The 16,720-nt window shown below is 49.9% G+C and overlaps 1 protein-coding gene across 1 annotated transcript; it reads right to left on the bottom strand.

Moving 5' to 3' along the window:
• Positions 1-985: 985 nt before the first annotated feature.
• On the bottom strand, positions 986-16,603 carry znf638 (zinc finger protein 638). Its single transcript, XM_086104914.1, has 32 exons — positions 16,505-16,603; positions 13,756-15,649; positions 13,010-13,071; positions 12,630-12,851; positions 12,159-12,553; positions 11,862-12,088; positions 11,642-11,776; positions 11,409-11,507; positions 11,297-11,334; positions 10,696-11,219; positions 8,621-10,489; positions 8,517-8,551; positions 8,294-8,443; positions 8,076-8,210; positions 7,966-8,004; positions 7,750-7,875; positions 7,544-7,670; positions 7,287-7,457; positions 7,010-7,212; positions 6,798-6,932; positions 6,693-6,731; positions 6,471-6,611; positions 6,309-6,391; positions 6,202-6,225; positions 5,734-6,121; positions 3,427-5,577; positions 2,511-2,616; positions 2,323-2,418; positions 2,012-2,251; positions 1,588-1,698; positions 1,376-1,497; positions 986-1,289 (listed from the first exon to the last, which is right to left on the bottom strand). Exons 2-32 carry the CDS (start codon positions 15,535-15,537, stop codon positions 1,227-1,229), a joined length of 10,038 nt encoding a protein of 3,345 aa, XP_085961040.1. The 5' UTR covers positions 15,538-15,649; positions 16,505-16,603; the 3' UTR covers positions 986-1,226.
• Between the last annotated feature and the right edge of the window lie 117 nt (positions 16,604-16,720).

Below are 16,720 nucleotides of genomic sequence, written 5' to 3'. Positions count from 1 at the left end.
AAATACCGAACACACGCTGACAAGAGGTCAGACTTCACCAAACTGACAGGACACGCAAGATTTAACGATCATAATACAATTATTTTAAAATGAATACAGGAGGACAACTACGTTGTAGTTATGACTTCTTTATTTACTATAAGGACATAAGATTATACTTAAATCTTGATTTGAACATGATTCTATTTGTGAAATTAATACTCTATTTCGTTTTTGACTACATGGGTATCCCCACAATGAAAACTAGGTCGTTGTACTTTGTACAAAGACATAAATTGAACGTGTTGTCATCCCCCCCCCCCGCCCATTTGTACGGAGCCCCTAAGGGGACAAAAAAACTTTGCGAGATATCGCAAAGTTTTTTTTTCCTTCCATGTCGCCTTAGGGGCTCCGTAGCTTTGCTTAATAGCGGTGAGTCGAGTTAGCCAAGTTGTGACAGAAGGGCAAATAAACTCACAATTCGACATCTTGCTTTCTTTTCGACAAATTCCAAGGCCGTGGAGACCTCCATTCGTTCAGTTTCATACGACTTTAGAAGCATATCGAACACGTCTACGAGTAGTTTGTCTCAATTTGGAATAATTCCTGAATTACTGTAGCGTTCGGGGGGCTTATCTAAATTGTTAGGTGTCTACGACAAATGCCTGAAGCAAATCAACAAATCAATAAACGCCGTTTGTAAGGCAAATTTATCGATAGATGACAGTTTGTCCTTCAATATCTCCCCCAACCCGAATCCTATGCCATGTTAATCTTATTCTGCACAAAACAAACAATTCGATCCCTTTTCCCACACAAGGACGAAGAGTCTAACAAAGTAAACGAGCATGTTTTTGTATTATGGAAGGAAGTTTAAATACGGCCCGTCGCTTAAAAAAACGCGAGCACAAGAATAACATGTAAATTTGACATCGGGCCCAGATTCAAACCCAGAAATCACAGCTGCTTAACACGCTCCCCGAAAAGAAACACTTCAAGCCCAGGCCACCATTTTACTGTGAACATTTAATAAGCAGTTTAAAGGCCATTTATCTGTATGTACGTAAAAACTGACAGGATACAACTTTTGTTGTCTCCCCTTTACAGTATAGCTACAGCAAATCAAAACTAAATACACTAAAAACTTGAAGATGATAGAGCTCTGAAATTGGATGTGCGATGGAAAAGTCTGGTTGCAGGTGTCAAGACAAAAACACAAAAACATTTGACAGTCATTGGAAAGGAGCTCAATCGGAGACCGAGCCTTGAGTGGAATCTCTTGAAATCTCTTCACACTTGCGGTAATATTTCTGTGGAGAGACAACATGTGAGTTATACATGGGTCAGATTTGCATAAAAATGCAATGTGCTCAAAGGGGCTTTAAAGGCAGCCCACCTTTAAATTGTCATAGTGCCTCCGGCTGCTGCAGTGCATGTCTTTGGCCATTCTCTCTTTCAGGTAAAATGTTGAGCAGAGTTCACAGAAATAACCAGATTTGGGCACGACGAACTCTATACCTGCACACCAATCGACAAGACATGAATTGACCAAAAAATAAATAAAGAAATAAAGGAATAATACAACAAGAAAATAGGTGCATTTTGTACCAAGAGGGTTGTTGGGTTTGAACACTGGCAGAACAACAGCTGGAGGGCCACAGGGAGACTCGGAACGTGATCGTTTTGCTGCAGGTGAAATGAGCTCCGCCGTGCGTTTGCCTGTCGCACAATTCAATGGTCACATGATCTGTCACACGGTCATTGAAAACAAAGTGTCCTGTGGCAAAAACTCACATCTAACCAAGACTCAATACCTCTACAAACAGGTCTTCCTACCAGTCAGTTTTAAGTATTTCGTCCTTGAAAAGCTTATATTATTGTAAAAGGTATGAATAAACCTACCGTGAAATAATGCCCGATTATACTGTATATCCATGATATATCATGATAGGTCCATAAACCCACTTTGACATAACGCACCTCTATTGGCCGAAAATTGTGGTTCAACTACATCACATGTCAGGACCGTTACCCAGTTTTTGGAGTGAAGCTTGCACGGGCTGCCGAGCAGACGCGGCCAACTCCTCGTTTTCCATCTCCGCTATTGTGCTTTTCTCCTCTGAATTCTCTTTTTTGTTTTGCTCCTTTTCCCTCTCCCCTGTGTTCGCCTCCTCCTCTCTCTCCTTCTCCGGATGGTCGCACGGAGGCCGGGGATCATCGGATGACGTCGCTGCCTCCGTCTCGCCCTGGTTCGCGCCTCTCGAAATTGTCACTGCAGCACAACAAAATGTGGCAAGTTGATTCCAATTCATAGCACTTTGTCAGACCGTCCTTGAGACCAACCAGAAGCCGATCGATGCCGCTTCTCAATTGCGCTTCTCAAGACGTCCTCTTCAACATGTCCCACTTGGTCCAGCGTCACCAAGGTTGTGTTGTCCTCTACATGGAAAATAAAGCAAAGGCATCGCATTACCTGTACCCCTTTGAACATTCATTTCCATGTTTTGTTCTTTATCTACTACACACCGTACCTGTGTCGTCGCTACGTTTGCGTTTGGTAGATTGAGGCATCCCCACAGATTCACTTTCCTCATCGTGGTCCTCCTCATCGCCAGTTTCATCCAAAGTCAAAAGAGTCTGCAAAATGCAACAAGTCACCAAGAGCGACCTCAAAAGATGAAAGAAAAAAGGCAGCTCCTGGGCTTACTCTGTTCACAGCCTTGTCATGTCTTGCAATTATCCATATAGACTAAAACTGTTTTTACACAATGGGATTTGGGATGTCGGGTATGAGAGAGGCCACATATTAAAAAAAAAAAAGATAATGTATTTTGTTTACAGATCAAATTTTCTAGCAATCAGACGAAAACCTAGAGGAAAATTGTGGCATGGTAGGACCACTGGCGATCACCAAAGAGTCACGAAAATGGCCGCTTCAGTACAAAAAAAGTCAAATTCTCGTGGACTTTTTAATCGAACTGTGACTAAAGATGTTAAATTAAGGCACCAAACAGAGTTCAAATGTTTCAGTCAGACAAAGTTCAGCAAGGCCGTTTTGTTAAAAATGGATCACGGTATTACTTTGACACAGAAGGAGGTGGTCAGCCATGATGGAAGGCATGCGGATTCATTTAGTGCATGACTCATGGCTACGAAAACCTTTTAAAAATAATTTGGGAAGATGATGTAGCCATTGCTGTTTGCGTTTGTGAGATATTAAAAATGTTATTGGCGGTACGAGCAAAGACTTGAATGTGCGCGTTCTGGCACTGGAGATGTGCCCTATCATTTTCATCGACAGCAATGTAATAAATTAGCTCTCAAACACGATTTTGGGGTGGTGGTGTGTGGATACGCATCGTGATGTGAGTGCAAATTTTGATACGGCGGTTCCGAGAGGCTCTTTGCACCACCTTGCTCAGGCCATAAAAAAAAGCACTTGGTCACCTCAGGGTTCAGAGAGTTCTCTGAGAATTCTCCCTCGCTGACTGGGCGTTGCCCTTTTGCCTCTTCCCGCTCGAGCACAAGCTCATCCAGAGTAACCAGAGCAAGCTCGCCCTCAGAGACGTCACTGTCCGGCGCTCGCTGCTGCTGCTCGCCGGCCTCCTCCGCTCCGACTTGGTCCAGCGTGACCAGTTTTTCCTTAGCCTCGCGTCTTCTGGTCTGCCGCCTGCTTGACGTCGCGCGCTCCCGGCACTGGATTTTCTTGCGTTCCTTCTCGACTTGCCCCTTTGCCTCCGCTGGCCTCTGGGCAACGTCGTCGGAGAAGTCTTCCTCGTCGTCGCTCACTTTGTCCAGCGTGAGAGCGCTCAGCGGTGTGCCGTCTTTTTTGGCAGCGGAGCGCCGTTGCAACCTGGTCTTCATTCGGGAAGGCACATCTTCTTCCCCTTTGACATCAGCCTCTTGTTTGTTTTCACATTTTGCAGCCTTTTCACCGATATTTGTTTGGCGTTCTTCTGTCTCGACTGAACCGCAAACATCCGCAGCGCTCACCTCTGCTTCGGCCGGCTCTTCCTCCAAAGAATCAACCACTTGATACGTTGCTTCCTCGAGCTTTCTCGGAGACGTCCTGTTGGTCCCGCCTTCCTTTTTTGAATCGTATGGCGTGTGCTCAGTAGACGGCAGATCCTGGCCCATGTCGTCCTCCACAGAGTCCAGGACCTGGAACGTCGCCGCTTCTTCTTCATCAATCGTGTCATTTTGTTCCATTTTAACCTCTTTCTTTGGTCTTCCCCTCTTCCTCTTACCTCTTGTGGGTGGAGAAACCTTCACCTGGTCCAGGACTTGATAGATGGGCTCCTCTTTAATGATAGCCTCAATCTTAATTGGTGTTTTTCCCTTGGGGCTTTCATGTGTAGGATTAGCCCTCGCCGTGGCAGCCTTTTCTTCTTGAGCTCTGTTCTCACTTGATGCGTCTCTCTTTGGCGGTCTTCCTTTTTTTCCTCTGGTGACTTTCGGGGTGACACTTACTTCATCCTCCACCAAGTCTATAATGTGGAAAGTTGCCTCCTCATCCTTGACAGATGTTTTGATGCTCTGCTCTTGCGTCTTTCCTCTGGTGCTCCGCCTCCTACCCGCCGCCGGTGCGCTTGTGGAACTTTCAACTTGGAAAGAATCGACCACGAGGTATTTCTCTGGCTCAGGAGGTTTGGCGGCGGCGAGCGCCGGCCTCTTTGGAGGTATGCGCGCTTTGCTTGAGGGAGGACGACGCTTCGGTGCTTCTGGGACATTGAGCTCATTCTCGGTGGGAGCTGGCTGCTCTTCCACAGAATCAATCACCTGGTATGCTTCCGCTTCTTCCTCTCCTACTTGTCCTGAGAGCATAGTGTCGTCTTTGAGTAGCAGTCCACCGGCAGTCTCTACAACTTGTCTGTCAAGGTCAGCTGAGGGCGGGTCCTCAACTGCATCGTTTGTTTGGCGGGATTCTGCCGTCCGCACTTTGTCTACGTCTTCCTCCTTCACACTCATCACCTCATTTTCCTGCTCTTCAACCTTTGGTGCAGAAGCTGGTTGTGTCTGCTCTTCCTCAGCATTTTCAACCTGACTGATGTTGTCCTGCTCCGGCGCAGCTTGGAGCTCGGTCCTGCCACCTCCAGAGACATCCACCTCCACGTTGCCGACTTCGCCCGAGGGAGATTTTTGGTCATCGCAGACGCTATCCAACACTTGATAACTTTCCTCATTGGCCATTGTCGCCAAATTCGTTTCTCCACAATCAGTGGGAGACAACCGTACTGGATATTTCAGGTGTGAAGCTTTTGCTTGTTTTTTTTTTTTGGGGGGGGGCGACTTTGTAGGCGGCGCGGGGGTGGACCCAGAAGAGAGGCTCCTTTTTGATGAGCTTCTGGTGGTCCTGGAGGAAGTTAGCAGGGAGGAGGCGGAACTCTTTGACTCTTTTGAGGCGCTCACTTTGGTCCGTTTGCGAGCAGGCAGCAGATCTGCTTGGGAAGAAGGTCCCTGGGACAGGGAGGGGGCCTCGCTTGCGCTGTCCTCCAGGTCCCCGACTTCATCGACGGTGACAAATTCATCCATGTTGAAGGGTTGCTTGTCAAAAAGATCTGCATCTGAAGGAATGGCATCTTCAGCATCCCCCTGCCTCTGAATGGTGAAGACGGAAGTCAACGGCAGATTTAGCACATTTGTCAAGCATCAGCACAGACGTCACAAAGACAAATAAGACTATTCAGACAATTGTTTTCAGTGTGAATAAATCACAGAGTGCGAGCTGAAGCACACTCTCAAGCAAAGACTTACCAACGCATCATCACTTTTCACAAGGGTTTCCTCTTTAACAGGGGGGGCCTCTTTTTCCTTATTATGTACAGCTAGGACCTCATTGCCACCACAGGCTGAAGCTGGCGGCGTTCCATCCTTCGCCTTTGTCGGAGCAGCGGTGGTCTCCTCAGTCATCGAAGATTGCACTTTCTCAGAGTCATCTTTAGCTGCCGTTTCTTCCCCCCGCGGCGTCGACGCGAGCATCTTGGTGGGTTGTCCGGGATCAGCCGAGGGAGCGGCGGGAGACGGCAATCGCAGAGTGAGCAGACATGGAGGTGGTGGGCAGGTGTGCATCCAGAACTCTTCAAGGTTAAGATTCAAGGTCAACTCGGTTGGATCCTCAAGGCGCTGTTTCAGGCGCTTAGCACTGGAGGAGAAAAAAAAAAGAATCAGTTACTTCTGCTATAAGTTGACAGTATCATCTGTTCATTTGTTGGAAATTCTTACCTGCAAAAACTTTGAATTTGAGTCCTGTCAACATGAGGCAAGATGAGTTTAGGAATACGAGTACATAAACAAAACCAAGCTTGCATTAAAAAGGAAGAAAAACCTACGATGCCTTGCCATCCAATTGAAAATATTTGGATTTCTCCACCACGCGGGCAACTCCTGCAGCGTCGGCCATCTCGATGCATATCTGCGGTGGTGAAACAAAAAAAAAGATTAAAACTGAGACAAGACAAGCTTCGTTCGCAGAACTTTGGTCAATCTTGTACCCGGTTGGCCAGAGGGAGGAAGTTGACAATATCTGCGTGCTGCGAGACCAAATGTAGAACTAAGTTTACGGTGTGGTTTCGGGTCTCGGAGATCTCCACGCAAAGCAGCCGCTCGGCCAACGACTCCACCTCTCCAACGTACTAGAAGACAAACAGCCAAGAAGTATTCCTGACGACCAATCAACACAACGGGCGCCCGCGGCTTTCGCGCCGTCGACTCACCGAGTTGCTCAGGCGCATCAGCGATGCGTACATGCTCTCCTGTCAAGAGAGTACAGATCGCAGTTAGCGATGTCATCAATAGCCTCCTTTTGCAGGTGTTTGTACCTCGTTGGGTTCGGTACACATGGGCTGCAGGACAAAGTGCATCGATAGCCTGGAGCCGCCCACTCGCAGCGGTTCTTGTAAGTAACGCTCGACGAAGCAGCAACAGGATTTCCAGTCACTGAAATGCACAAAGGCCTGCAAGCCAGGGGAGGCCCAATGAGCATTTTGCCGTCCAAACAACATGCGGCGGCGCGTAGCTGCAGTTCCCTCACCCTCCTCTGGAGCGGCAGCACGCTCACACTGTAGCAGAGCGTCTGAAGGTCCCTGCGGGCAAAATAGGGCCACGCGTGCCGCGCCACATCCTCCTGTCGGTAAAATCCTTGAGGCAAGCCTGTCAACATGATGGTGCACGCCGCTTCTGCGCCACGAGACTTGGCCGTGTTAATGTCGGGTGTTCGTCTGATGGTCACAAACTCTGCAAGAAGCACACCAGATTGCCGAGTCCAGAGGTGACGCGGGCGCCTGGGACAGAAGGAGCGTGGCTCTCACCTGGAATGACGAACCAGGGGGAAAAGGTCGAAAAGAGGAAGGGTTTTGTCCTCATGGTCAGGTAAAATGGGGCATAGGAGCTTTGCGGAATGCCATGTTTAATCGTCGGAACGGTTGCCCCGAGGAATGCCACATTGCTGTCCGGCATGGCTTGATGAGAAAGTCGTGATCCTGTGTGGCGAGAAGAACGCACGCTCTCGTCCAGTCCTCATTTTCCAATCCCGATGTCGGTCGGCTGGCCAGTCTGAGAAACTTACTCGATGAATCATTGCCAACAATGGGCATGCCCAACCTGTGGAGCTGATAGGCAGGACACTTCTTGTGGAGGGAGTGCCAAACGCCAAGGCGATCGGCATCGGAAGCAGACTCAAATTCGACAAAGACCTGGAACAAGCGGGTCAAAATCTCAACAACTTTCGCAGTGACCGTCGACTCCTGAAACGAGTGCGCCGACGCAACTAACCTTGTTCAGAAGCGGCATGAAGTTGACCACGCCACCAATTTTCCTCAGAGCTTCCCGAAGGCTGGCGATCTCGCACGACTTGATGCGTTTGACCAGGACGGTCCTCGGGCCGTGGCTCGATACCGACTGCGGGTCCAAGTTGAAAAGATGAAGATGGGTGTCTCACCAAATGTATCGCGCGCTCGTCACATTTAACCCCAATTTTGCTTTACTTACGCATTTCATCCGCCACATCAGCCACTTATAGAAGTCAGCCTGAAACACAAACGTCAGGTTAACATCGTGCTAGGTCACCGACATTGTGTGATTTTGTTTCGGTTGCATACCGGCCACATGGGGATGTTCTTCAACATGACTTGCACATTCAATCGCTGTTCAAAGCCCTTGAGTGCAAATGTTTCCTCTTGGCTGGCCGTAATGGCCATGTGCGTAGATGAGGGTGTCCTCAGTTGAACAAATGCCTGAAAGGTGAGTACGTTTTCTCACGAGACCTGACAAACTTCCGCTTTTCTTGCCCGGATCCGCGGAGTAAAGCGAGACGTACCATTTTTGTTTGAGGAATAACGTAGACGCAGTCATCAAAATTTGCAAGTCCAAACGGCTTGAACACATCGATGATATCTTGCTCGCAGTAGCTGTGCTCATCATCGGGCAGGTTGGTGACGTACAGCACAACCAAATCCTGTAAGTAAAACTGGAAACGCACAACATCAGAGCCACCGGTTCGTTGTCAATCCGTCAAAATGGAACATTTGCCGACGTCTTACCTTTTTGTTGAGGTAGGTTTTGGTTTTGATGCCATCTGAAATAGACAAATTTATATTTTTGTACCAAGGAGTGATTTGATGCTGCCAAAAATTTGGGGGCTTACAGATATGATGTGGAGTCAGAATGTCTTTCATTCTCTCTCCAACGGTGAGTCGGGCAGCTATGCCAGAACTGTGTTGGGGTGCCACATGCTTCCTTGGTGCTGCGCCGGAACTGCGCAGGGGTGCCGGTTGCTTCCGCACTGGTGGTCCAAAGCCATGCGCAGGCTCCAAATCCTTCTTTGCTGCTGTCCCTGAGACACACGGGGGCGACGCACTGCCCTTTGCTGCTGCATCGGATTGACACGAGGTTGCAGAATCCTTCTTGTTTGTTGTGTTGGAGCCATGTCGGAGGGCCACGTCCTTTTTTAATGTTGCGTTAGAACCACATGGGGGTGCCACCGCGTCCTTCGCTGCTGCATCGGATTCAGGTGAGAGCGCCAGATCCTTCTTCACTGATTCGCTGGAGTCGCCTTGAGGCGCCGCATCTTTTTTTACAGTTGTGACTGAACCGCACGGGGGTGACATATTTCCTGTCGCCGCTGCATCGGATTCGCGTGAGATCGCCGGATCCCTCGACGCCGATTGGCTGGAGCTGCATTGAGGCGCCGCATCCTTTTTTATTGCTGCGTCTGAACCACATGGGGGAGCCACATTGTCCTTCGCCGCTGCATCGGATTCCCGTGAGGTTGCGGAATCCTTCTCCGTTGCTGCATCGGATTTAGGTGAGATCGCCAGATCCTTCTTCACTGATTGGTTGGCGTCACGTTGAGGTGACGCATCTTTTTTTACGGGTGGGTCTGAACCACATGGGGGAGCCACGTCGTCCTTTGCCGCGGCATCGGAGTCACGTGAGGTCGCTGAAACCTTTGCTGCTGCACTGGATTGACATGAGCTCGCCGAAACCTTCTTCGCTGCTGGATCGCTCTCAGGTGAGATCGCTGGATCCTTCTTCACTGATTGGTTGGCGCTGCTTTGGGACGCCACATCCTTTTCTACTGTTGTGTCTGACCCACATGGAGGCGCCTCTATGTCCTTCGCTGCTGCATCGGATTCAGGTGAGATTGTCAGATTCTTCTTCACTGATTGGTTGGAGCCGCGTAGGGGCTGTTCTACTGTTGTCTCGGAACCAGACGGGGGTGTCACATTGTCCTTCGGTGCTGCATCGGATTCATGTGAGGACACCAAATCTTTCTTGGCTGCTGCATTGGAGCTGCATTGGGGCACGACGTCCTTTTTTACTGCCGAGTCCGAAACACACGGAGGCACACTCTCCTTTGCATCGGATCCACGCGAGGTCGCTGGCTCCCTCCACACTGCTGCATCGGAGCCTTGAGGTGGCGCCGCATCCTTCTTTTCTGATGCCTTTGAGACGCTCATAGGCGGCGCTTTGTCCTTCGCTGCTGCATCGGATTCACGTAAAGTCACCGGATCCTTCTTTGCTGCTGTGTCGGACCCGCACGGGGGCGCCGCGCCCTTCTTCGGTGCTGCATTGGAGCTGTGTGGGGGCGCCGAATTGTTCTTCACCACTGCATTGGAGCCACACTGGAGTGGCGCTTCCTTTTTAACTGCTGAATCTGAGGCGTCTGGGGGCGCTGCATCCTTTCTCACTGCGGCATTGGAACCGCACGGGAGCGCCAATTCATTTTCAAATGCTGCCTCTGAGCCAGGCTTTGGAGCGGCATTGTTTTTCAATGCTGCGTCAGACCCACACTGGGGCATCGCTTCCTCCGTCACTGCTCGGTCAAAGTGGTGTGAGGAACCCACATCCTCCTTCACTGATGCTTCAGAGCCACGTTGGGAGGGGGCCTGCTCCACCAGTGCTGCCTCAGAACTGGGTTGGGACACGGAATCTACAACCGGTGCTGCATCCGAACTGCATGGGGGCACCGCTTCCTCCATCACAGCTGCATCTAGTATTGTCTTGGCTGGCACTATCAGGGGAACAAGATTAAATGAATGATGCTAATGTACAAAGACTGTCACTGCACTTAAGCATATTATCATCTGAACTGAGTTTTGAGGGTTTTTGTTCCAATCCCAGGTTTTTGAGATACAATTGAGTTGGCCTCTTATCTTCAATCGACATTTTTTCAAGAGGGGAACTAATAATAATAATAATAAAAGAAAAGGAACTAACCTTGTTGCTGGACGCCACTGCTTTCAGGGTCACGTGGGCGTTCGACAAGTGAGTCGGCTTGGGGAGCCACAGGTCCTGTTGCGGGTTCCGCTTGAGGCCCGATAGTCTGTCGATTTTGCTTTTTGGTCGCTATAGGAGGGTCCACTTGCATGGGCTCAGGCGGAAGTTCCGTGTCACTCACGTCTTCCGTTGGCAGATTGCTTTTAAACACTGCTCGCTGCAGAGGTTCAGTCACCTTTCCTGGTTCCGGTTCCGTTGGAGTCGCGACCGCACTGCGCTGCTTGTCTGTGGTGTTGACCTTCACAACAGCGCCTCCTGGTGGTTTCGCAGTGCGTGCTTGAGCTTTTTTCTTTTGACTGATGACCTTGCAGGTGGGTTTTATCTTGGTCTTCAGCGGAATTTTTTTCACGGTCTTTGTGATCTCTTTGCCGGGGACATTTTTCGCTTTGGCCTGGGCCGCAGGCGTGGCCGAGGTACTTTTGGATGTTTGCGTCTTAGAGACTTTGGATGCCCCAGGTGGATTTCTAGGAAAACAGAGCGATTGTGATGTAATGACCTTTTACTTGACGCGATCACACGAGGAGAGAGCAATGCCACTTACTTCTGAGGATTGGTCTTCGGCGCGTTGGGGACACTCTCCTGCAGCAAAACACAAAGTTATTTTGATTGACCTACAGGGAATAAACGCGCAAGTACACTCTCAACACGCCCACCTTGTTTTCCAGAATAGAGACTGGAAGTCCCTTAATTTTGAGGTTCCTTGCCCTCCTCAGTTTCTCTGCGTCTTCCTTCTTCTCAAAACACACGATTGCCTGCATGAATATACCCGCATGCGCAGTGAACACAGTGCGAACTCGGGAAGACGAGGGAGCGCTCGACATGGCATTCCAGGCTCATTGTGAATTCCCTCAAGCGTGTTCGGCAGAAACACAACAAAGAACGTTACCTCCCCTTTGGAGCGAAACACGACAACTGATTTGGTCTTTCCGTAGTGCTCAGCGGCAGCCACAATCTCAAGGTAGGTGAGAGAACGGTGAATCTTTCCCAGCGTCACAATGGTCGGGACGGAGGCTTTGACAGGCTGCGCAATGGCAACGAGCACAACGTGACCCGAAAGACGTCAGAAATGAGACCGTACCTTCATTTCGCAATCCCGTGCACCGAACCTTGGTTTTTGCAGAGGAAGCTTTCTGTTGGCCAGACGTGGTTTTGGCCGCCACTGCCTTTTTGTTGGCTGCGGATGAGGAGGCGGAGGCTGCGAATGTCGCGCCGATGCTTCCTCTGGAAGAGGTTGAAGGAGTCGCCTCCAACTTGGCCAACTCCGCCAACAAGGCGGGGGCCAGAGTTTTGACCATGGTCTCAACATCGGACTGCTTCGACAGAGACTGGACAGCTGGATCGAAGACAAAGTGGTTAATTCACATAAGCCCTGTTGCGTCGCGCGTCCGTCGAGGACATCATACCCGATGATTCCAAAAGCTTCTCTGCAAGTCTCTCTGCCTTGGCTGACGTCTGCTGGCTCGTCCGCATGGTAGCACTCGCAATATGGGTCCTTGTAGGGAGCAGACATCTCTCACGGGTTCTCTTCGGAGACGAGAGCCTAGCATGGCGGCTCCGTGACGAGGACCGCCTGCGCGATGAGGACCGTCTGCGGGACGAGGACCGTCTGCTCGACGACGACCGCCTGCGCGACGAGGAGCGCCTGCGCGACGAGGAGCGCCTGCGTGACGAGGAGCGCCTCCCGTGACTCCCTTTCAGTGATGAGTGACCCTCCTGACTTCGTCGCAGAGGACGCCTCTCGTAACTTCTCGAGCGCGAGCGGCGGTAGTTGGAAGAGCTCGTGGAGCAAGAACGAGACCTGGAATATTTCCGCAATGACAATTTCAAAGTTGAAAGAATCCGGTCCGTCAAATAGGTCAAAAACGCGACGGCACCTGCGCTTGTATCTGGAGCTGTGAGGCGAACGGGATCGACTGCTCCTCCTTGTCCTCTTCTCTCTCTGAGCATCTGAGCTGCGTCGGCGAGGGCTGGAGTGGGAAGGTGGTGAGCGAGCCCCACGATGGGGTTTCTTACTCTGAGAGTGTTTGATGGACGCCGGCTTCTTTTGCTCCTGATCCTCGTGGCTATACAACACCTCGCCGTCCCATTTTGGATATCTGAGTGGTACCACCAAACATCTCCAATTAGTTTTACGAGACGAACAACAGTAAAGCACATCTCAACAACAAAACAATTGTCTTTTGAAGAAGACAAGTTTGGGGGTGGGAGGAGAGAGAGAAAAACAAACAAAAAATAAAATAAAAAAAACACTAACTGCTTGCGAAGGACTCTGCAGCTCTCAAGGTGTATGTTGGAGTTCTGGTGAATGAGCCAATCCTGGCAGGCAAAAACAGCAGTGAATGAAAAGGGCAGTCAGGACAAGGCATGAATAACAACATACTAAGATTCACAATCACAGTTGCCGCAGGATTTGGATATTCCTCAGGATTCATCACACACTAAAAGTACTTGTTTCCTTGCTGAAGCGCGACAAGTCCTGATGGCAATCACTCCAAGGAGCCCCAATGAAATGGTTTTTCGAATAAATGTTCTTGCCGACTTGCTTCTGCTAGGCCTGGAGGTCAGGAAGGATCAGGGAAAAAAAAATGCCCGGAGCAGAGGGGAATAAGTCGATGGGATCCCACAAGTCAATGCAAAGTGGTCAAAGAAGACAATGGCGTGGCTTAAAAACAACAACAACAACAAAAATGAATATCAAATATTCAAATGTTTGTCCATGAGTACAATTGTTTATAGGATAAACATCAGATGCATTGAAAAACTGAAAAGTCACCCAAAAAAAAAAAAAAAATCTTCATCCTCGCCGCTGGGTTCTTCTGTCGATGTCGAAACGCTGACAGACAATTGGGCAACATGAATCATTGGGTCCATCAAACAAAGTACAAAATTGTAACAAAGTGCAACAGCGTAGCACAGCGTTACGTACAAAGTGTGGCATTAGGGGAGATTGGAATTGGGCATCCATAGTGAGACAGAACAGGAGAAGGGAGGTCCACTCACCTTCATCAGGACGCACCCTTTGTTACACAGAGAACACGTGTGTGGAAAGACTCTGGGCGTGGCCGCTGCATAGTCCAGCATCTTGGCTGACGTTGGCAAACCCTCGGAGACCGCGACCTGCGCCAGAAGCGGCTGCGGGAGTTGATTGCCGCCATCACCCGGTCCGCGGCCGAACGACGGAAATGCAAGAATGTTCAAGAGGCTGGGCACGGGGCAAACGGGGTGGATGGGTTGAACCTGCAGCCCCGCAGTGAAACCCTGCTGCCACCTCGCCTCCGCCAACGGAGGGTCCGGCAGCAATGTCTTCTTTTTAACCGGCTGTGGGGGCTTGGTCTGGGGCTTGGTCTGGGGCTTGGTCTGGGTCTTGGTCTGGGTCTTGGTCTGGGTCTTGGGAACCTGCTGCTTCTTGGCTTCCGCGGACTTCTGTGTGGACTGCTTTTGTGGTTGCCCTTTCTTGACGGTCGACTGCTGCGCAGGCATCTTCGGTTTTTGGGCCTTGTTTGGACCGGCCGGTGCTTGACTTTTACGCTGGTCACTGCCGTCGCTGGCATCATCTCCTCCGAGAACTACGAGGTCGGGCCTGTCGGGATGGACACGACGATGGAAAGCGGGTGACGGTTGTGGTTTTAAGATGGGCGTAGGCTTGTCCTGCTTTCGTTCAGAAACTGTGGCCTTCGGGGCTTGAGATGTGACGTCACGAGCATCCGCGTCTTTTGTCGGCATAGAAAAAGTTGTGAATGTTGACTGTACGCTAGTCAGCGCTGCTTTGACCGGGTCATGACTTTTGGGCTGGGTAGATTTCAGGATGGAGCTGAGGAAAGAGCTGCTAGTTTCCTTCTGATCGGGGCGAGAAGGTGCGGGCTGCGCTAGCTCTTGACCGCGACTTCTTCTGTCCAAATTGTCACCCTCAGCTCTTTCAGCTCCGCTCTCAACATCCTCCCCAAACATTCCAGCATATTTGCTCGTATGTCCATAGTCAATGACCTTACTTGACTGGAAAAGAGGAGACGATACATCCTCTCGTTCCGTCCCCGCCAGTGCAGGGCTTCTCCAACTGTCCCCACTCGCAGGGCCGCCTCGAGTGGGGGCAAGTTCAGGGAATGGTTTGAGTCGATCGGCAGCCGAGGCCTTCTTGGTCTTCTGAATGCGGATTTGGCGCAAGATGAAGGGTAAGTTGGCAGGGGTGATCTGGTCTTCAGGATAGGATATAAGATGCTCCAAATCACCCTTTTCAAGTCCAAATTGCACCAGGATGTTGGCAGCTGCCTCACAGGTATATTTGGCTTGAGTGGGCTCAGAAGATTGGGCCATGTGAGGTTCGCTGTAATCTCGGCGTAGAATTGAATGGAGCTCATGATCCTGCTTACTAGATGCACTAAACAAAGAACGACCCGCTGACGTTGACTGTTGATAATGAGCGGAGGAGGAGGAGGAGGTGGTGTCACCGGCTGTTCGGCTATAATTTGACATGCAATTGTGAGAGTCGCCGCTGCCGTCAAAGTTTCTGCTGATATTTTGGTAAGAGCTAGCTGCTGATTCCGGGGAGAACTCTTGTCTGCGAGAGTCTTGATCTAAAGCCAAGAAGTCTTCCTTGGTCTTGGATCCTGGCTTGGGTTGATAATTGAGCAGCAGCGAAGGAATCGCCTGGCTTTCAGAAGCCTGCGGTCGACATGTGGAGGAGCTGAGGCTGGGTCCGAGTCCGACACAAGAAGATACCCTATGGGGGTTGCTCTCTGCCTGCCTTCGTTGGGCCCCATAAGGGTTGTACAGAGGATGGGACATGGCTGCCTGTGGGACAATCAGGAACGAGCTCCCGGCTAGTCCGCCAAACAGGTACTGTTTGGTGGGGCCTGGAGTAGCAGAAGCAGTACAATGCTTCGATGTCAACACAAAGCTGGAAAGAGTTACAAAAACAAAATGAGGTTAACTGCAGGGAAGTAGACCGCTGTTCACTGGACAGGAACGCTTCTTCATGGGGAACGTCTCATCTCAGCTCATCCACTCTTCATTTCCTTTCAGATACAGTTGCGCAGCGGTGCTATCTTCCTGCTTGTGACTCGCAAAAAAATGACACACTGATAAAGTAGCAGCACCTCCATCAATGACACACAAATCCTAACATGATTTATTGGGTTGTCTTTGATGCATATCCAACAGCAACCACGCAAAGTGCCAACATGTCTTGCAAGTCAGATCACATCCAGTCACGTTTTTGTTGTATTAGTCCTGCCTTAACATGAGCCATACATCTTAAAAAAATCCCGAATGGTCCAGTATTTTACAGAATGAAAGCAACTAGAATATATGTAAACTAGTTAAGTTAAATGCAAAACAAAGTAAATGAAAGGATGAAAATTCAAACGTGCTGTGCCTAAATAAGTGTTTGGAGAAGTTCAAAATGAGTTTATGACCGTTTAGTAAATGCATGGCGACCTTAACGGGTATGTGCTACACTCCCACTACATGGACGAGCACTCGTTGGGGGGGACAACAAAACATGAGACAACATTTTACCATTTGGTTAACAAGACAGAAAACAGTATTACGACACTGTGTATGTATTCTTTTGTGCTTTCAAAAATAAAATAAAACGGCCACCGTGGCCGCTTGTTGACAAAACAGCAGGCCTTTAATCTCCCGACGATACAAACTGGATCGCTGTCCAGACCACACAACACAACACAAAACAATGCTGGTAATCAGCAAAATAGCCCTCCTGACAAATTTGTGTGTACGTGCGTATTTTTACCTTTGCTTAATAATAGTAAAAGCAAACGGTCGTGTCCTTCGCCGCGACGGTGCTAGCGAGCGCTAGCTTGGCGTCACGTCGCCAATAACGGAAGTTAGTAGTGATGTGTCGTTCATGAACAAGCCGGCTCTTAGAGCCAGCTCTTTGAAGTGAACGATGGGAGCCGGCTCCTCATTGGGAGCCGGTCCGAATAGGAGCCGACTTTTTTTTTCTCCT

Source organism: Hippocampus guttulatus, chromosome 2, assembly GCF_054856545.1.
Source record: "Hippocampus guttulatus isolate MCC_2025c chromosome 2, RoL_Hgut_1.0, whole genome shotgun sequence".
NCBI classification, from domain to species: domain Eukaryota; kingdom Metazoa; phylum Chordata; class Actinopteri; order Syngnathiformes; family Syngnathidae; genus Hippocampus; species Hippocampus guttulatus.
Note: the sequence above shows the minus strand (reverse complement) of the source record. Positions and strands in the feature narration are given on the sequence as shown.